At 39.9% G+C, this 20,979-nt stretch overlaps 2 protein-coding genes across 5 annotated transcripts; both read right to left on the reverse strand.

Annotated features, from left to right (window-relative positions):
• Positions 1-4,464: 4,464 nt before the first annotated feature.
• On the reverse strand, positions 4,465-9,068 carry LOC115164254 (hyaluronan synthase 1-like). Of its 2 annotated transcripts, none has more exons than XM_029716556.1 (5): positions 8,824-9,068; positions 7,674-8,349; positions 7,363-7,588; positions 7,042-7,174; positions 4,465-6,925 (listed from the first exon to the last, which is right to left on the reverse strand). In XM_029716556.1, exons 2-5 carry the CDS (start codon positions 8,328-8,330, stop codon positions 6,250-6,252), a joined length of 1,692 nt encoding a protein of 563 aa, XP_029572416.1. In that variant the 5' UTR covers positions 8,331-8,349; positions 8,824-9,068; the 3' UTR covers positions 4,465-6,249. The 2 variants fall into 2 exon arrangements, with proteins under 2 accessions (XP_029572416.1, XP_029572407.1); XM_029716547.1 differs by having other exon boundaries at positions 8,820-9,068.
• A 6,449-nt stretch (positions 9,069-15,517) lies between these two features.
• On the reverse strand, positions 15,518-20,155 carry LOC115164265 (hyaluronan synthase 1-like). Of its 3 annotated transcripts, none has more exons than XM_029716579.1 (5): positions 19,876-20,146; positions 18,727-19,402; positions 18,416-18,641; positions 18,095-18,227; positions 15,518-17,978 (listed from the first exon to the last, which is right to left on the reverse strand). In XM_029716579.1, exons 2-5 carry the CDS (start codon positions 19,381-19,383, stop codon positions 17,303-17,305), a joined length of 1,692 nt encoding a protein of 563 aa, XP_029572439.1. In that variant the 5' UTR covers positions 19,384-19,402; positions 19,876-20,146; the 3' UTR covers positions 15,518-17,302. The 3 variants fall into 3 exon arrangements, with proteins under 3 accessions (XP_029572439.1, XP_029572431.1, XP_029572447.1); XM_029716571.1 differs by having other exon boundaries at positions 19,872-20,146; XM_029716587.1 differs by lacking the exon at positions 15,518-17,978 and having other exon boundaries at positions 18,091-18,227; positions 19,872-20,155.
• Positions 20,156-20,979: the final 824 nt, after the last annotated feature.

Consider the following 20,979-nt stretch of genomic DNA (forward strand, 5'->3'; position numbering starts at 1 on the left):
TCAGTGGGGCAGCAGAAATAAACATAGAATGGACATTTGTATGCTATGTAGCAAATCCCCCATGACAAGTATAGCAATAGTACCTAAACCTGCGATGTTTGAGGTTTGTGCAAATAGTGCAAACTAGATGATGTGAAACTCGGACATTTTCATCATTCTGACTCAATTGTCTGTGCCACGTGCAAAAAGGGGGACTGCCCCTTATGAATATGTTTAGAGTATACACATAGTATAACAGAATATAACCATGTACTCAATGTAACAGTTGCTGAATGATCATTTATGTTAGACCTTCTGAATTTCACTTTGCTTAGACATGTAAGTTGCATAGGTCACAAGAGTCTACGGAACATGCCCTTAATCCTCTAACAGGTTTTTTCACTTGTGACCTAATAGTGGTTAGAGAGGTGTCTGTAAGGGAGGGCCATATGTTTAGGTGTGTCACGTTCGTCATAAGAAGGAGACCAAGGTGCAGCGTACGTAGAGTTCCACATAGTTTAATAAATGAAACTCACCAAACAAAACAATAAAGCACAAATGAAACGTGAAGCAAATGGTGTGCTCACAGGCAATTAACCAAAAAACAAACAAGATCCCAGTGAGAAAAAAGTGCCTAAATATGATCTCCAATTAGAGACAACGAAAGATTAGGAACCATATCAGGCAAACATAGAAAAACATAATCTAGAATGCCCATCCAAATCACACCCTGACCTAACCAAATAGAGAAATAAAAAATCTCTCTACGGTCAGGGCGTGACAAGGTGTCATATTGAGAGTGACGTTATAAGGGATTCTGAGGTTTAGTTTAATAGATTTGATGTTTCTGTTGTTTTTCTTTTCTAATACACAACTATAAATCTCTGGCAAGGCTAAGAAATGCGTGCATATGCTTTTACACTATGTTGAAGGACAATTGGCTTGATGAGGGATCTTATACTTCTTTCTAGCTATAAGAGGGGATATGTTTGGTCCTGCCTCCTCCGTACAAATGAGAAAGGAAGGGGGGTGAGGTGCTTCACTTCTCACTTGTACTGGGGTACATTTTAAGGTATGGGACTTATTAAGCCCCAGAGGATAGAGATATTGTGTTTTTTCCAGAACATATGTGGCAATTAATTAATACAGAAGGAGCCAGCAAAACAAGTGCTCTTTATAAGTGCACTGGGTCATTAGACATACACCTGTCTGGGAATTCCTGTAACTGTGTTATTGCCTAATATGTACTGTTGCTATGGTTACGCCTCTTGGGTCTTTTCCAGAACATGGGTGTCCCTTTCAGAGGAGTTAGCAGGATGACATGTCTGGTTATTTCTGTAAAGTGCCATGGTCCTACATGCATGAACCTGTTGTCGTGTCTTTGGGCACCATTAAACTGAAGACATGTTTATCAAAATAACTCCCTGTAATTATTATCACGCGATTAAACTGATTAATCGTTTAACTGTAATTAACTAGGAGATCGGGGCACCAAGGAAAATATTCAGATTACAAAGTTATAATTTTCCTAATATAACTTTCCTATATTATAACAATATATATTATATTATAGTATAGGCCGATTATCTTCTGGTTTAAATGGTGTATTTTACCTCGCGTCCAGTCTCATTCCAAACGTCGTAAATTATTGTATCTGCACGAATCCAGCCTTTACTAAGTCATCAATACATCAATTGTCTTAAAATCATTTATTTACTAAACTAAGTAATTCACAGAAAGCATACAAACAGTAATTATCGTCACAAAGAATTGTTAGAGTAATGTGCCCTAGTGGGCTAAACAGGCATGGCTGGTGTCTTGTTAAAACAAACGGTCATAAAGGGCAGCTGAGAAGGCACACAGAGTTCATTAATATTAACAATTGATATGCTAATCCTTTACACATGAACGCTCACTCATTCGGGATATATTGCAATCAATATATATTTACGCTCAGTGTGTGTCGGGATCCTTGTTGGAGAGTTCTGTTCTGTTGGAGAGTTTTGTCTGCGTTCTCTCTCTGTTAGAATATTTCTTTCAAAGCGACATTCATTAATGTCGTTATAGAATGGATGTTTCGTCGGTCTTCGCGTTCAATGATATAATTTCTAGCTGCAGACTATAAATTAATATCAAAGACTTGTTATTATTCTGTCGGTCTCGATAGTCTAAAAGTTTAACCACGTGGTATAGTTAACTTTCAGTAGAGGAATTGGATGGTCAAACCTTGGCTCTCTCTTCTGAGGTAAGCTGGTCTGAAGAAAGTAAATCAGGGTGGGGGTTTTATACATGAACATAGAACAGGCTTGTCACATGACGCCTGGTCCTGTCTGTGTCCCTGGGGGCGTGCCGATGACTGATTTAAGCTTTGAACAGAAATACATTCTATCACATTAACATCAGTACATAGCATCTCAACGTATTACAAATAGCTTTATCCTTATTAATACATTTTATACAACCATTGAGATGCAAGTCCCATAGCTGAGGCTATTATATAAACAGTATTATGGTAATATGGCAATATTGTCTCTTCTGAGTATCACAAAATTGTACCAAGCGGACCAGTTCGTAGCTGGATTCTTCACCAATCTTTTATACCTTCTCTAGAACATAAATGTCGTTCGGTTCGGAAAAATGTAGAAGAAGTATGTGCCAAGCGTGGAAGGTGTTGATTGCATGAACCAGCTCGACTTTTATAATGTTGTAAAAAAAAGTATATTTGAACTCACAGGCTCCGGTATTTGAGAAATATGATTGACTGAATATTTCCACGACATTGTCGTGTTCATTTAACCACTTGATAATGCTGTTGTAGTGGTCATTTAACAAGTTGATAATGCTGATTTAGTGGTCATTTAACCAGTTGATAAAGCTGTTGTCGTGTTCATTTAACCAGTTGATAAAGCTGTTGTCGTGTTCATTTAACCACTTGATAATGCTGTTGTTTTGTTCATTTAACCAGTTGATAATGCTGATTTAGTGGTCATTTAACCAGTTGATAAAGCTGTTGTCGTGTTCATTTAACCAGTTGATAAAGCTGTTGTCGTGTTCATTTAACCACTTGATAATGCTGTTGTCGTGTTCATTTAACCACTTGATAATGCTGATTTAGTGGTCATTTAACCAGTTGATAAAGCCGTTGTAATGTTCATTTAACCAGTTGATAAAGCTGTTGTCGTTTTCATTTAACCAGTTGATAATTCTGTTGTAATGTTCATTTAACCAGTTGATAATGCTGTTGTCGTGTTCATTTAACCAGTTGATAAAGCTGTTGTCGTGTTCGTTTAACCAGTTGATAAAGCTGTTGTCGTGTTCATTTAACCAGTTGATAAAGCTGTTGTAATGTTCATTTAACCAGTTGATAAAGCTGTTGTCGTGTTCATTTAACCAGTTGATAAAGCTGTTGTCGTGTTCATTTAACCACTTGATAATGCTGTTGTCGTGTTCATTTAACCAGTTGATAATGCTGATTTAGTGGTCATTTAACCAGTTGATAAAGCTGTTGTCGTGTTCATTTAACCAGTTGATAAAGCTGTTGTCGTGTTCATTTAACCACTTGATAATGCTGTTGTCGTGTTCATTTAACCACTTGATAATGCTGATTTAGTGGTCATTTAACCAGTTGATAAAGCCGTTGTAATGTTCATTTAACCAGTTGATAATTCTGTTGTCGTTTTCATTTAACCAGTTGATAATTCTGTTGTAATGTTCATTTAACCAGTTGATAATGCTGTTGTCGTGTTCATTTAACCAGTTGATAAAGCTGTTGTCGTGTTCGTTTAACCAGTTGATAAAGCTGTTGTCGTGTTCATTTAACCAGTTGATAAAGCTGTTGTAATGTTCATTTAACCAGTTGATAATGCTGTTGTCGTGTTCATTTAACCAGTTGATAATGCTGTTGTCGTGTTCATTTAACCAGTTGATAAAGCTGTTGTCGTGTTCATTTAACCAGTTGATAATGCTGTTGTCGTGTTCATTTAACCAGTTGATAATGCTGTTGTAGTGTTCATTTCGGTCTGTTGCACATCTATAAATGAAAGGCCTCTAATCAGTCAAGTACATTCATCATTGTCAGAGCAATATATCTGTTATTGCTTTATTAACATTTTGATAACGTCACAAGGTATTCGCTTATAGAATTGCTTATGATCTTTAAAGTTAGCTCTGATAAGTTTGTTCAGTTTATCATGATTGGCAACGGGGATACCTAGTCAGATGCACAACTGAATCTATTCAACCGAAATTTGTCTTCCACATTTAACCCAAACCCTCTAAATCAGAGAGGTGCCCTGGACTTCCTTAATTGACGTCCACGTCACCAGTTGCTGTTGGGGGTTAACTGCCTTGCTCAAGGGCAGAACACCAGATGTTTCAACCTTGCCGGCTGGGGGATTCAAACCAGCGACCTTTCTGTTACTGGCCCAACACTCTTAACCGCTAGGCTATCTGCTTCCCCCAGAATGGCGATTCACACAGCTAATATTTTCTCTGCAAGACAGACTCTTTAATGCTCTGTTAGTGTTACATAACGGTGCTAAAAACAAATGGGTATCACTTACACAATTCATATATACAATAATTAACTGTCTATTGCAGTTTTCAGACTCTTTTAGAACTTCCACCCACCCAGACCTGTCATAAAAAGTTTGTATGGTACAAAAACAGCAAAAAAGACTCTCCTCCTTCCACCAGTCAAATGAAACCAATGCAAAGCAACTGGCCCACTAACTGCCCTGAGAGGTCAGAAATGTTGACTCTACATCAGTAATTATACCTCTTGATGAGCAACGATGACCCTCCTGATGATAGATGTCTCTAACAGAACCTCTCATTTCTCAGATTATCATGTGTTGCACAATGGAAATCAGTACATCAGTACATAGTACATCATGCAGACGTTCCATTGCAAGCTAGGGGCCAGTATTAGGGGCTAAAGCAAAGGAATAAATGGTATATTATGGCTTATAAAAATCATTGGAATGACTGTATTTTTCTTCCCTTCTGACCACAATGGTTACCTTACCTATCAACTGTCAACTATCAACTGTCAGGGAAATCAGGGGTATATTTAGCATTGACGGTGGAGGCAGATGAAGCAACCATTAAGACACCAATTTCAACATCCTAGATTGATAGGATAATTGAGAGATGGGTGTGGTAGCCAAACAATCCCTCCTCAACAAATCAACAGTAGGCTACTGTACTCCATGCTTTTCATAAAATACTTCATTTTTAACATACATAGATACATTCATTCACATTTGCAAAATAATATGAAAAAGGAAATAATCCCATACAATGAAAAATGTGCATAAAGAATTTATACAGACATGCTCAGTCAGTTCAGTTCAAATCGAGCCAGGTGAATCTCTCATGTTTATACTCAACATGACAGCAGAACCATTGTCCGTCTATCTCACAGGGCTTCACAACGCATCCCTGGGAGTGGATGTCACATGTATGATTGTCTAATTGTCTTCCTATGGAGTCTGTCACTATTATTTACACAGAAAAAAATATTTTCACTTAGAACCACAAGACATTTTGCTAGTTTTCTTCCAAGGTAATGTTTAAAAAAAAAAATGTTATTAAATTCCAGTCCAATTTCCAGTGCATTATTGAGAGAAGTATATTTCAAAACAAAGAAAAGCTACTATGTCTGATATGGTATTTTGTTGTGTAAGGCACATATCAAGTCATGTACAGCGTGATCTAATAACGGTTCAATCATGTTGTGCTCAAGAGAGATTACAAATCCTTATATTAAATAAATGTAACACTTCGTTCGTTAGGCAGTCAGTAGAAATAAGCAACAGCAAAACAAGGGCCATCTAGAATAGATTACTAGTCTTATCATCAACTGCTGAGAGGACTCCTGGGAGGTATACTATACTGCTTCTGTATACAGTTTCAGTTATAAAGTATTTGTAAAGACAACTGAATGTCAAATATTCACTCACTTAACAACTAACAACTCCTTTCTCCATCTTCAGTAGCACGGCAAACTGTAGTTATCAACAATATATTCTCATCTTTGACACTATTCTTGATGAAGCTTCCCAGAGTCTAGGTAATTGTTCTCATATACAGTACATTATATCCATTTATATATTCTACGGTTCAGTTGATTTAGCAGCTGTATAAAGGTTATCTGTTCACAGTTACTGTAGCACAATATTAAATAAATAAATGAAACATCTTTGATGTACAAAACACTAAATAAATACTAAATATCCAGTCTTTTTTCCCTTGTATAGAAAACTGTCCCTATACGCTAACGTCATAACTTTGGGAGCGTTTCCTAAACAGCCTGCGGAACCACACCCAGTAGAGGAAGATCATGAGGAACCAGTAGCAGACGTACGCCACACAGCCGTAGATCAGAAACCTGGTCTCTAGTACCTTAGCCGGCATGGACCAGTCCTTTTGGCTCTCCTTGTAGATGGTGTAGCAGGACCCGCCCAGCAAGATGGCCGCCCACACTGACAGAGGCAGCAGGGGGATGTAGTTCCCAACCATCTTGCGGCGGCCCGACGTGCCCCAGCTGCTCTTGTTCATGGTGATAATGGCAAAGTACTTGGCGGGCAGCAAGCTGGTCATGTAGAGGGCAGAGTAGAGGGACATGAACACCATGACCAGGTCGCGGCGCAGGATGCAGGCATAGGCCGCCTTGATCAGGCCGATGAGCTGGATGCAGCAGAGGACCCAGAGGATGTCCCACAGGGTTCTTGTCCAGAACAGCTGGATGATGGTGGCCGTGACGAAGAAGGGGAAGACACCAGAGACGATGGACTCGTAGGTCATCCACAGGTGGTGCTTGTGCCACCACATGGCGTTGTAGAGCCACTCGCGGAAGTAAGACTTGGTCCAGCGCGTCTGCTGGTTGAGCCACCGGAGAAACTGGCCTGGCGTCTCCGTGTAGCACTTGGAACGGGCCGTGTATCTGAGAGCAGAGGATGGATGATGATGAATGAGTCTAATGTCATCTTATCTCCAGTAAAGTGTTGTGCTTCAGTTTATTTGTGTATGAGGAGTATTTGTGAAGAAATGTATACTCACTTGGTGGCATAGCCCATGCTGAGCATGCGGTTGGTGAGATGTCTGTCATCCCCAAATGTGCAGTGAGTCCCCAGGAACTTCTGGTTGTACCAGGACTCTAAAAACTGCTGGAGGAGGTCATTCCTGTACAGACCTGAGGATGAAACCAAATCTATGTTATAGCACTGCAGTTCACATGCATGTACATTCAAATTGTATCACTAGTTATGTTAATGAATACAAATAACATAGTAATATTACATGACTACCAGTAACATAAAGAAGAGAAGCAAGGTTATGACTCATGTTTATCGCGGTCACAGGAATGTGTAATTTCCTTACCCAGGGGGCCGCTGATGCAGGAGACACAGTTGAAGAAGGACTGGCAGGACCTCTCGATGTTGAACGCCATCCAGTAGCGCAGGCTGCTCATGAAGCTGATGTAGGACTCCTTGAGGTTGAGGATCATCACGTCTCCTCCCACCGCCCCGTACTTCTGGTTGCTCTCCAGCACCTTACACAGCTCCACCGTAGCCAAGGGGTCTAGCTTGGTGTCAGAGTCACACACCTGGAGGAGAGAGAGAGAGCGAGATTAAATACAGTATTTCCCTAATCTCAAGAGCCATACAAAGAGATGTAAGTAAACTCCTCACCTGTATGTAGTCCACCGACAGTCCCAGTGCCTTGAACGCTGTGTACATCACCTCCCTCTTTCCACCCCACTTCTGCATGATGCACACACACCTCCTGCTGTTGATCAGATCCTCCACCTCCCTCCTCTGGGGGTCCTCTCCCAGCCCATAACTAGCATCCTGGGTCTGGGTGGGGTCCCATGTGTGGTAGTTATTCCTCCACACGTAACAGCCAGGGTCCCGGTCAGCAAACACCTCCCTGAACATCTCCAGCATGTAGAGGTCGTCCCCTGAGTTCCCATCCACCACCATGATGACCCGCAGCAGCTCTGGAGGGTACTTGAGGGCCCGAATGGAGTTGAGGCACTCGCGCAGGTATTCTGGGTCCTCCTGGTAGGCTGAGATAGTTAAACCGATGGTCTTGGTGAATGTGCAGGCCTTGCTTCGGGCCCTCATGCGGCGGTGCTCCACGAAGGCAAAAAAGCTCTGGACCAGGATGTGGAGCCCCAGCAGGACACCATAAAAGCCAAACGAGATGATGCCGTACGGGGAGGTGGCCAGCTGGAAGCCCTGGACGTAGGCCCACACCATCACCCCCAGCACCACCAGGGCAAAGAGGAATGTTAGGATGGCACGGACTATCGAGCCCATCCGCCTTAGTAATGGTTTCAGTTCCATTTTTTCCCCCTTTAGATACCTGTGTCAATCAATGAAGATGAACATTGAAGATAAATACATTGAAACACGAACAAATAGGCTAAATTAAAGATTAGATTTCATTTATTGAATTAAGTGAATTGATTGAAAAAGGCCAATCATTATTTCAAGTATTATTATGTCAACAATATGGGGTCTACAAAATGTATTTGATTTTGATTTTAACCTTTAGGGTTGCTTATTTTAAGATAGAAAAAAATTGTTGGGCATCATTATGTCAAGTAAGTTCCAGATAACTATAAATACCAAAGACATCCTACCACAAAAGCGTTATCATGAAAAAAAATATATATGTAATTGTTTTTATTTGACACATCAATCTTCAAAAGATGTTATCAAGATGTTACCTTGTTTCTTTGTGACGGAGACAATGTACCGCAAAACGAAAATGTATTTCTCATGGTAAAACAATAAATAAAACATATTTCCATTAAAAATGTATAGCCTTACCTGCCTTTGGTGCCAAATTACTCCACTCTTGAAATGCTCCTTCGTCTCTGTCTCCTACTCTCTCTCTCTCTCTACTCTGGCAATTTGCGTGAAGTTCGATTACTTGATAAACTTGAGAAACACGCTTACTCCAGATGCTGCCAGATATGAGCGCAGATATAGTGGCCCAAAGCAAAACCATCATAGGTATAACGCCCTTAATACCGGGTTTATGAGTCAGCACGTGCTGCGTCAAAGTAGAAAATAGGTCCATAGTGAATTTGCCAAATATAAATCAACAGGGATTAGATTTACTCCAGTAAAACTAGTTATGTATAGGATTTCATTCAGGAATGCACCATTTTGTACATTTCTAATCATTACAATTTTGACTCAAATATGTCACGCTGTCAAATATATGCCTTTTGAAAATGGATCAGGGTAAACCTCCATAAGGACCACAGTAATCCTGAAAATTAAATTCTTCTTTTGTTTTAGGTTATCTGTTTGTATTGTCGACAAAAAAAAGATTGATCTTGATCAATTGTAGGCTACTTATTTACAATTAATTTTTTTGAGTACAGACATTTAGATATTATTCACTTGACTATTGAATAGAATAGAGTAGAATAAAACAGAATATCCTACTTAACTTTTCCCATAGGGAACTTGTGGCATTTGGATTCGACAATGAATACATAACAGCACAATTCACATATGGCACAAACCCCTTATACAAGATCAACCAAAAGTGTGGGAAATATCACTACTCTCATCTCCACCATACATTTCCATTGAGGAATATTGCATCACAACTACCTTCTCCCTGACCAGTCACTGCCCTGATCTGTCAAGAAGTTGAATGATGCCCTCTGCTGGCACTATAATAACCCTGCATCCTTTCTCTTGTACTGAACATTGTCAGGCAATGCCAGTCACAAGGCTAACAAATGTATATCCACCACCACACATGAATGTTGCATAGAGATGGGCACATCAAGCAGTGGTTATGACCATATGACCATATCTTATCTCATGGATCAACCTGAGGGTCTTTGTTTTGGTTCAGTGACAGTGAAACATGACATACTATAATACTGCCTCAGTCATGCACATTCCTTGGTAAAGAGGCTGAACATACTACAGTAAAACCATGGGAGTATTTGACATTGACTTGTTTCCAAAATTGTGGTTTGGAACTCGTGACCCAATGGTTAATCACCGCTAACTCTGCTTGGGTTGCAGACCCCAAATATATTGGTTTTATTTGTGGTTTTGCGTGGGTCACAAGGAAACGCCAACAGCCTCAGAGAGCAAATAACTTGGGAACCACTACCATATGTATTTTGGCAGGTTTAATATCAATGACCTCGAAAGACCTAGCTGCAGTGGTGTATAAAGTACCTAATTGTCATACTTGAGTAAACGTAAAGATATAGTACCTTAATAGAAAATAATGACTCAAATAAAAGTGAAAGTCACCCGGTAAAATACTACTTGAGTTAAAGTCTAAAAGTATTTGGTTTTAAATATACTTAAGTATCAAAAGTAAATATAATTGCTAAAATAAACTTAAGTATCAAAAGTAAAAGAATAAATCATTTCAAATTCCTCATATAAAGCAAACAAGCCGGCATGAGTTTATTTTATTTACGGATAGCCAGGGGCACACTTCAACACTCAGACATAATTTACAAACTGAAGCATTTGTGTTTAGTCAGTCTGCCAGATCAGAGACAGTAGGGATGACCAGGGATGTTCTCTTGATAAGTGCTTGAAATTGACTATGTTCCTGTCCTCATATTTAAGTTGTTGTTTTTCCCACTAGTGTTTGTGGGAGATTATTTTGAGTTAGTGAATGTTGCACCTCTTCATCACGGTTTGTTGTTTATGTTTATTAGTTTATTGTATGTCTTGCATAGTTTCACAGTTAAATAAAGATGTGGAACGATACACACGCTGCGCTTTGGTCTCATTCATACGACGACCGTGACACCTTTGACTTCTTAACAGACAGTGGAAATGAAGAACGGAAGAATGGCCTTGACACTGGCAAACCTAGAAGAAACTGTAAAAACACCTTCCACTAGCACTGGTACACTAACGGAGACAATGCAACACCACAAGAAAGTGGGTTGATGCAGAAAATCTGGACTTCTGTTACCAACTGGAGTGGCCAAAATGAAGAAACTACCCCTGAATCTGACATTGACCAAAATGTAGAAATGCAACTAAAAATGGCTGGTTTATGTGTGCTCAGTGGGGCAGCAGAAATAAACATAGAATGGACATTTGTATGCTATGTAGCAAATCCCCCATGACAAGTATAGCAATAGTACCTAAACCTGCGATGTTTGAGGTTTGTGCAAATAGTGCAAACTAGATGATGTGAAACTCGGACATTTTCATCATTCTGACTCAATTGTCTGTGCCACGTGCAAAAAGGGGGACTGCCCCTTATGAATATGTTTAGAGTATACACATAGTATAACAGAATATAACCATGTACTCAATGTAACAGTTGCTGAATGATCATTTATGTTAGACCTTCTGAATTTCACTTTGCTTAGACATGTAAGTTGCATAGGTCACAAGAGTCTACGGAACATGCCCTTAATCCTCTAACAGGTTTTTTCACTTGTGACCTAATAGTGGTTAGAGAGGTGTCTGTAAGGGAGGGCCATATGTTTAGGTGTGTCACGTTCGTCATAAGAAGGAGACCAAGGTGCAGCGTACGTAGAGTTCCACATAGTTTAATAAATGAAACTCACCAAACAAAACAATAAAGCACAAATGAAACGTGAAGCAAATGGTGTGCTCACAGGCAATTAACCAAAAAACAAACAAGATCCCAGTGAGAAAAAAGTGCCTAAATATGATCTCCAATTAGAGACAACGAAAGATTAGGAACCATATCAGGCAAACATAGAAAAACATAATCTAGAATGCCCATCCAAATCACACCCTGACCTAACCAAATAGAGAAATAAAAAATCTCTCTACGGTCAGGGCGTGACAAGGTGTCATATTGAGAGTGACGTTATAAGGGATTCTGAGGTTTAGTTTAATAGATTTGATGTTTCTGTTGTTTTTCTTTTCTAATACACAACTATAAATCTCTGGCAAGGCTAAGAAATGCGTGCATATGCTTTTACACTATGTTGAAGGACAATTGGCTTGATGAGGGATCTTATACTTCTTTCTAGCTATAAGAGGGGATATGTTTGGTCCTGCCTCCTCCGTACAAATGAGAAAGGAAGGGGGGTGAGGTGCTTCACTTCTCACTTGTACTGGGGTACATTTTAAGGTATGGGACTTATTAAGCCCCAGAGGATAGAGATATTGTGTTTTTTCCAGAACATATGTGGCAATTAATTAATACAGAAGGAGCCAGCAAAACAAGTGCTCTTTATAAGTGCACTGGGTCATTAGACATACACCTGTCTGGGAATTCCTGTAACTGTGTTATTGCCTAATATGTACTGTTGCTATGGTTACGCCTCTTGGGTCTTTTCCAGAACATGGGTGTCCCTTTCAGAGGAGTTAGCAGGATGACATGTCTGGTTATTTCTGTAAAGTGCCATGGTCCTACATGCATGAACCTGTTGTCGTGTCTTTGGGCACCATTAAACTGAAGACATGTTTATCAAAATAACTCCCTGTAATTATTATCACGCGATTAAACTGATTAATCGTTTAACTGTAATTAACTAGGAGATCGGGGCACCAAGGAAAATATTCAGATTACAAAGTTATAATTTTCCTAATATAACTTTCCTATATTATAACAATATATATTATATTATAGTATAGGCCGATTATCTTCTGGTTTAAATGGTGTATTTTACCTCGCGTCCAGTCTCATTCCAAACGTCGTAAATTATTGTATCTGCACGAATCCAGCCTTTACTAAGTCATCAATACATCAATTGTCTTAAAATCATTTATTTACTAAACTAAGTAATTCACAGAAAGCATACAAACAGTAATTATCGTCACAAAGAATTGTTAGAGTAATGTGCCCTAGTGGGCTAAACAGGCATGGCTGGTGTCTTGTTAAAACAAACGGTCATAAAGGGCAGCTGAGAAGGCACACAGAGTTCATTAATATTAACAATTGATATGCTAATCCTTTACACATGAACGCTCACTCATTCGGGATATATTGCAATCAATATATATTTACGCTCAGTGTGTGTCGGGATCCTTGTTGGAGAGTTCTGTTCTGTTGGAGAGTTTTGTCTGCGTTCTCTCTCTGTTAGAATATTTCTTTCAAAGCGACATTCATTAATGTCGTTATAGAATGGATGTTTCGTCGGTCTTCGCGTTCAATGATATAATTTCTAGCTGCAGACTATAAATTAATATCAAAGACTTGTTATTATTCTGTCGGTCTCGATAGTCTAAAAGTTTAACCACGTGGTATAGTTAACTTTCAGTAGAGGAATTGGATGGTCAAACCTTGGCTCTCTCTTCTGAGGTAAGCTGGTCTGAAGAAAGTAAATCAGGGTGGGGGTTTTATACATGAACATAGAACAGGCTTGTCACATGACGCCTGGTCCTGTCTGTGTCCCTGGGGGCGTGCCGATGACTGATTTAAGCTTTGAACAGAAATACATTCTATCACATTAACATCAGTACATAGCATCTCAACGTATTACAAATAGCTTTATCCTTATTAATACATTTTATACAACCATTGAGATGCAAGTCCCATAGCTGAGGCTATTATATAAACAGTATTATGGTAATATGGCAATATTGTCTCTTCTGAGTATCACAAAATTGTACCAAGCGGACCAGTTCGTAGCTGGATTCTTCACCAATCTTTATACCTTCTCTAGAACATAAATGTCGTTCGGTTCGGAAAAATGTAGAAGAAGTATGTGCCAAGCGTGGAAGGTGTTGATTGCATGAACCAGCTCGACTTTTATAATGTTGTAAAAAAAAGTATATTTGAACTCACAGGCTCCGGTATTTGAGAAATATGATTGACTGAATATTTCCACGACATTGTCGTGTTCATTTAACCACTTGATAATGCTGTTGTAGTGGTCATTTAACAAGTTGATAATGCTGATTTAGTGGTCATTTAACCAGTTGATAAAGCTGTTGTCGTGTTCATTTAACCAGTTGATAAAGCTGTTGTCGTGTTCATTTAACCACTTGATAATGCTGTTGTTTTGTTCATTTAACCAGTTGATAATGCTGATTTAGTGGTCATTTAACCAGTTGATAAAGCTGTTGTCGTGTTCATTTAACCAGTTGATAAAGCTGTTGTCGTGTTCATTTAACCACTTGATAATGCTGTTGTCGTGTTCATTTAACCACTTGATAATGCTGATTTAGTGGTCATTTAACCAGTTGATAAAGCCGTTGTAATGTTCATTTAACCAGTTGATAAAGCTGTTGTCGTTTTCATTTAACCAGTTGATAATTCTGTTGTAATGTTCATTTAACCAGTTGATAATGCTGTTGTCGTGTTCATTTAACCAGTTGATAAAGCTGTTGTCGTGTTCGTTTAACCAGTTGATAAAGCTGTTGTCGTGTTCATTTAACCAGTTGATAAAGCTGTTGTAATGTTCATTTAACCAGTTGATAAAGCTGTTGTCGTGTTCATTTAACCAGTTGATAAAGCTGTTGTCGTGTTCATTTAACCACTTGATAATGCTGTTGTCGTGTTCATTTAACCAGTTGATAATGCTGATTTAGTGGTCATTTAACCAGTTGATAAAGCTGTTGTCGTGTTCATTTAACCAGTTGATAAAGCTGTTGTCGTGTTCATTTAACCACTTGATAATGCTGTTGTCGTGTTCATTTAACCACTTGATAATGCTGATTTAGTGGTCATTTAACCAGTTGATAAAGCCGTTGTAATGTTCATTTAACCAGTTGATAATTCTGTTGTCGTTTTCATTTAACCAGTTGATAATTCTGTTGTAATGTTCATTTAACCAGTTGATAATGCTGTTGTCGTGTTCATTTAACCAGTTGATAAAGCTGTTGTCGTGTTCGTTTAACCAGTTGATAAAGCTGTTGTCGTGTTCATTTAACCAGTTGATAAAGCTGTTGTAATGTTCATTTAACCAGTTGATAATGCTGTTGTCGTGTTCATTTAACCAGTTGATAATGCTGTTGTCGTGTTCATTTAACCAGTTGATAAAGCTGTTGTCGTGTTCATTTAACCAGTTGATAATGCTGTTGTCGTGTTCATTTAACCAGTTGATAATGCTGTTGTAGTGTTCATTTCGGTCTGTTGCACATCTATAAATGAAAGGCCTCTAATCAGTCAAGTACATTCATCATTGTCAGAGCAATATATCTGTTATTGCTTTATTAACATTTTGATAACGTCACAAGGTATTCGCTTATAGAATTGCTTATGATCTTTAAAGTTAGCTCTGATAAGTTTGTTCAGTTTATCATGATTGGCAACGGGGATACCTAGTCAGATGCACAACTGAATCTATTCAACCGAAATTTGTCTTCCACATTTAACCCAAACCCTCTAAATCAGAGAGGTGCCCTGGACTTCCTTAATTGACGTCCACGTCACCAGTTGCTGTTGGGGGTTAACTGCCTTGCTCAAGGGCAGAACACCAGATGTTTCAACCTTGCCGGCTGGGGGATTCAAACCAGCGACCTTTCTGTTACTGGCCCAACACTCTTAACCGCTAGGCTATCTGCTTCCCCCAGAATGGCGATTCACACAGCTAATATTTTCTCTGCAAGACAGACTCTTTAATGCTCTGTTAGTGTTACATAACGGTGCTAAAAACAAATGGGTATCACTTACACAATTCATATATACAATAATTAACTGTCTATTGCAGTTTTCAGACTCTTTTAGAACTTCCACCCACCCAGACCTGTCATAAAAAGTTTGTATGGTACAAAAACAGCAAAAAAGACTCTCCTCCTTCCACCAGTCAAATGAAACCAATGCAAAGCAACTGGCCCACTAACTGCCCTGAGAGGTCAGAAATGTTGACTCTACATCAGTAATTATACCTCTTGATGAGCAACGATGACCCTCCTGATGATAGATGTCTCTAACAGAACCTCTCATTTCTCAGATTATCATGTGTTGCACAATGGAAATCAGTACATCAGTACATAGTACATCATGCAGACGTTCCATTGCAAGCTAGGGGCCAGTATTAGGGGCTAAAGCAAAGGAATAAATGGTATATTATGGCTTATAAAAATCATTGGAATGACTGTATTTTTCTTCCCTTCTGACCACAATGGTTACCTTACCTATCAACTGTCAACTATCAACTGTCAGGGAAATCAGGGGTATATTTAGCATTGACGGTGGAGGCAGATGAAGCAACCATTAAGACACCAATTTCAACATCCTAGATTGATAGGATAATTGAGAGATGGGTGTGGTAGCCAAACAATCCCTCCTCAACAAATCAACAGTAGGCTACTGTACTCCATGCTTTTCATAAAATACTTCATTTTTAACATACATAGATACATTCATTCACATTTGCAAAATAATATGAAAAAGGAAATAATCCCATACAATGAAAAATGTGCATAAAGAATTTATACAGACATGCTCAGTCAGTTCAGTTCAAATCGAGCCAGGTGAATCTCTCATGTTTATACTCAACATGACAGCAGAACCATTGTCCGTCTATCTCACAGGGCTTCACAACGCATCCCTGGGAGTGGATGTCACATGTATGATTGTCTAATTGTCTTCCTATGGAGTCTGTCACTATTATTTACACAGAAAAAAATATTTTCACTTAGAACCACAAGACATTTTGCTAGTTTTCTTCCAAGGTAATGTTTAAAAAAAAAAATGTTATTAAATTCCAGTCCAATTTCCAGTGCATTATTGAGAGAAGTATATTTCAAAACAAAGAAAAGCTACTATGTCTGATATGGTATTTTGTTGTGTAAGGCACATATCAAGTCATGTACAGCGTGATCTAATAACGGTTCAATCATGTTGTGCTCAAGAGAGATTACAAATCCTTATATTAAATAAATGTAACACTTCGTTCGTTAGGCAGTCAGTAGAAATAAGCAACAGCAAAACAAGGGCCATCTAGAATAGATTACTAGTCTTATCATCAACTGCTGAGAGGACTCCTGGGAGGTATACTATACTGCTTCTGTATACAGTTTCAGTTATAAAGTATTTGTAAAGACAACTGAATGTCAAATATTCACTCACTTAACAACTAACAACTCCTTTCTCCATCTTCAGTAGCACGGCAAACTGTAGTTATCAACAATATATTCTCATCTTTGACACTATTCTTGATGAAGCTTCCCAGAGTCTAGGTAATTGTTCTCATATACAGTACATTATATCCATTTATATATTCTACGGTTCAGTTGATTTAGCAGCTGTATAAAGGTTATCTGTTCACAGTTACTGTAGCACAATATTAAATAAATAAATGAAACATCTTTGATGTACAAAACACTAAATAAATACTAAATATCCAGTCTTTTTTCCCTTGTATAGAAAACTGTCCCTATACGCTAACGTCATAACTTTGGGAGCGTTTCCTAAACAGCCTGCGGAACCACACCCAGTAGAGGAAGATCATGAGGAACCAGTAGCAGACGTACGCCACACAGCCGTAGATCAGAAACCTGGTCTCTAGTACCTTAGCCGGCATGGACCAGTCCTTTTGGCTCTCCTTGTAGATGGTGTAGCAGGACCCGCCCAGCAAGATGGCCGCCCACACTGACAGAGGCAGCAGGGGGATGTAGTTCCCAACCATCTTGCGGCGGCCCGACGTGCCCCAGCTGCTCTTGTTCATGGTGATAATGGCAAAGTACTTGGCGGGCAGCAAGCTGGTCATGTAGAGGGCAGAGTAGAGGGACATGAACACCATGACCAGGTCGCGGCGCAGGATGCAGGCATAGGCCGCCTTGATCAGGCCGATGAGCTGGATGCAGCAGAGGACCCAGAGGATGTCCCACAGGGTTCTTGTCCAGAACAGCTGGATGATGGTGGCCGTGACGAAGAAGGGGAAGACACCAGAGACGATGGACTCGTAGGTCATCCACAGGTGGTGCTTGTGCCACCACATGGCGTTGTAGAGCCACTCGCGGAAGTAAGACTTGGTCCAGCGCGTCTGCTGGTTGAGCCACCGGAGAAACTGGCCTGGCGTCTCCGTGTAGCACTTGGAACGGGCCGTGTATCTGAGAGCAGAGGATGGATGATGATGAATGAGTCTAATGTCATCTTATCTCCAGTAAAGTGTTGTGCTTCAGTTTATTTGTGTATGAGGAGTATTTGTGAAGAAATGTATACTCACTTGGTGGCATAGCCCATGCTGAGCATGCGGTTGGTGAGATGTCTGTCATCCCCAAATGTGCAGTGAGTCCCCAGGAACTTCTGGTTGTACCAGGACTCTAAAAACTGCTGGAGGAGGTCATTCCTGTACAGACCTGAGGATGAAACCAAATCTATGTTATAGCACTGCAGTTCACATGCATGTACATTCAAATTGTATCACTAGTTATGTTAATGAATACAAATAACATAGTAATATTACATGACTACCAGTAACATAAAGAAGAGAAGCAAGGTTATGACTCATGTTTATCGCGGTCACAGGAATGTGTAATTTCCTTACCCAGGGGGCCGCTGATGCAGGAGACACAGTTGAAGAAGGACTGGCAGGACCTCTCGATGTTGAACGCCATCCAGTAGCGCAGGCTGCTCATGAAGCTGATGTAGGACTCCTTGAGGTTGAGGATCATCACGTCTCCTCCCACCGCCCCGTACTTCTGGTTGCTCTCCAGCACCTTACACAGCTCCACCGTAGCCAAGGGGTCTAGCTTGGTGTCAGAGTCACACACCTGGAGGAGAGAGAGAGAGCGAGATTAAATACAGTATTTCCCTAATCTCAAGAGCCATACAAAGAGATGTAAGTAAACTCCTCACCTGTATGTAGTCCACCGACAGTCCCAGTGCCTTGAACGCTGTGTACATCACCTCCCTCTTTCCACCCCACTTCTGCATGATGCACACACACCTCCTGCTGTTGATCAGATCCTCCACCTCCCTCCTCTGGGGGTCCTCTCCCAGCCCATAACTAGCATCCTGGGTCTGGGTGGGGTCCCATGTGTGGTAGTTATTCCTCCACACGTAACAGCCAGGGTCCCGGTCAGCAAACACCTCCCTGAACATCTCCAGCATGTAGAGGTCGTCCCCTGAGTTCCCATCCACCACCATGATGACCCGCAGCAGCTCTGGAGGGTACTTGAGGGCCCGAATGGAGTTGAGGCACTCGCGCAGGTATTCTGGGTCCTCCTGGTAGGCTGAGATAGTTAAACCGATGGTCTTGGTGAATGTGCAGGCCTTGCTTCGGGCCCTCATGCGGCGGTGCTCCACGAAGGCAAAAAAGCTCTGGACCAGGATGTGGAGCCCCAGCAGGACACCATAAAAGCCAAACGAGATGATGCCGTACGGGGAGGTGGCCAGCTGGAAGCCCTGGACGTAGGCCCACACCATCACCCCCAGCACCACCAGGGCAAAGAGGAATGTTAGGATGGCACGGACTATCGAGCCCATCCGCCTTAGTAATGGTTTCAGTTCCATTTTTTCCCCCTTTAGATACCTGTGTCAATCAATGAAGATGAACATTGAAGATAAATACATTGAAACACGAACAAATAGGCTAAATTAAAGATTAGATTTCATTTATTGAATTAAGTGAATTGATTGAAAAAGGCCAATCATTATTTCAAGTATTATTATGTCAACAATATGGGGTCTACAAAATGTATTTGATTTTGATTTTAACCTTTAGGGTTGCTTATTTTAAGATAGAAAAAAATTGTTGGGCATCATTATGTCAAGTAAGTTCCAGATAACTATAAATACCAAAGACATCCTACCACAAAAGCGTTATCATGAAAAAAAAATATATGTAATTGTTTTTATTTGACACATCAATCTTCAAAAGATGTTATCAAGATGTTACCTTGTTTCTTTGTGACGGAGACAATGTACCGCAAAACGAAAATGTATTTCTCATGGTAAAACAATAAATAAAACATATTTCCATTAAAAATGTATAGCCTTACCTGCCTTTGGTGCCAAATTACTCCACTCTTGAAATGCTCCTTCGTCTCTGTCTCCTACTCTCTCTCTCTCTCTACTCTGGCAATTTGCGTGAAGTTCGATTACTTGAGAAACTTGAGAAACACGCTTACTCCAGATGCTGCCAGATATGAGCGCAGATATAGTGGCCCAAAGCAAAACCATCATAGGTATAACGCCCTTAATACCGGGTTTATGAGTCAGCACGTGCTGCGTCAAAGTAGAAAATAGGTCCATAGTGAATTTGCCAAATATAAATCAACAGGGATTAGATTTACTCCAGTAAAACTAGTTATGTATAGGATTTCATTCAGGAATGCACCATTTTGTACATTTCTAATCATTACAATTTTGACTCAAATATGTCACGCTGTCAAATATATGCCTTTTGAAAATGGATCAGGGTAAACCTCCATAAGGACCACAGTAATCCTGAAAATTAAATTCTTCTTTTGTTTTAGGTTATCTGTTTGTATTGTCGACAAAAAAAAGATTGATCTTGATCAATTGTAGGCTACTTATTTACAATTAATTTTTTTGAGTACAGACATTTAGATATTATTCACTTGACTATTGAATAGAATAGAGTAGAATAAAACAGAATATCCTACTTAACTTTTCCCATAGGGAACTTGTGGCATTTGGATTCGACAATGAATACATAACAGCACAATTCACATATGGCACAAACCCCTTATACAAGATCAACCAAAAGTGTGGGAAATATCACTACTCTCATCTCCACCATACATTTCCATTGAGGAATATTGCATCACAACTACCTTCTCCCTGACCAGTCACTGCCCTGATCTGTCAAGAAGTTGAATGATGCCCTCTGCTGGCACTATAATAACCCTGCATCCTTTCTCTTGTACTGAACATTGTCAGGCAATGCCAGTCACAAGGCTAACAAATGTATATCCACCACCACACATGAATGTTGCATAGAGATGGGCACATCAAGCAGTGGTTATGACCATATGACCATATCTTATCTCATGGATCAACCTGAGGGTCTTTGTTTTGGTTCAGTGACAGTGAAACATGACATACTATAATACTGCCTCAGTCATGCACATTCCTTGGTAAAGA

This window comes from Salmo trutta, chromosome 3 (assembly GCF_901001165.1).
Source record: "Salmo trutta chromosome 3, fSalTru1.1, whole genome shotgun sequence".
NCBI lineage: Eukaryota > Metazoa > Chordata > Actinopteri > Salmoniformes > Salmonidae > Salmo > Salmo trutta.

Coding starts and splice junctions, on each gene's coding strand:
- LOC115164254 (XM_029716556.1), bottom strand. CDS start 8,330: ATGGAACTGAAACCATTACTAAGGCGGATGGGCTCGATAGTCCGTGCC. Junction 7,589..7,673: donor TGTCGGTGGACTACATACAG/GTGAGGAGTTTA, acceptor TCTCTCCTCCAG/GTGTGTGACTCTGACACCAA. Junction 6,926..7,041: donor AGCATGGGCTATGCCACCAA/GTGAGTATACAT, acceptor CTCTGCTCTCAG/ATACACGGCCCGTTCCAAGT.
- LOC115164265 (XM_029716579.1), bottom strand. CDS start 19,383: ATGGAACTGAAACCATTACTAAGGCGGATGGGCTCGATAGTCCGTGCC. Junction 18,642..18,726: donor TGTCGGTGGACTACATACAG/GTGAGGAGTTTA, acceptor TCTCTCCTCCAG/GTGTGTGACTCTGACACCAA. Junction 18,228..18,415: donor CTGCATCAGCGGCCCCCTGG/GTAAGGAAATTA, acceptor TTTCATCCTCAG/GTCTGTACAGGAATGACCTC.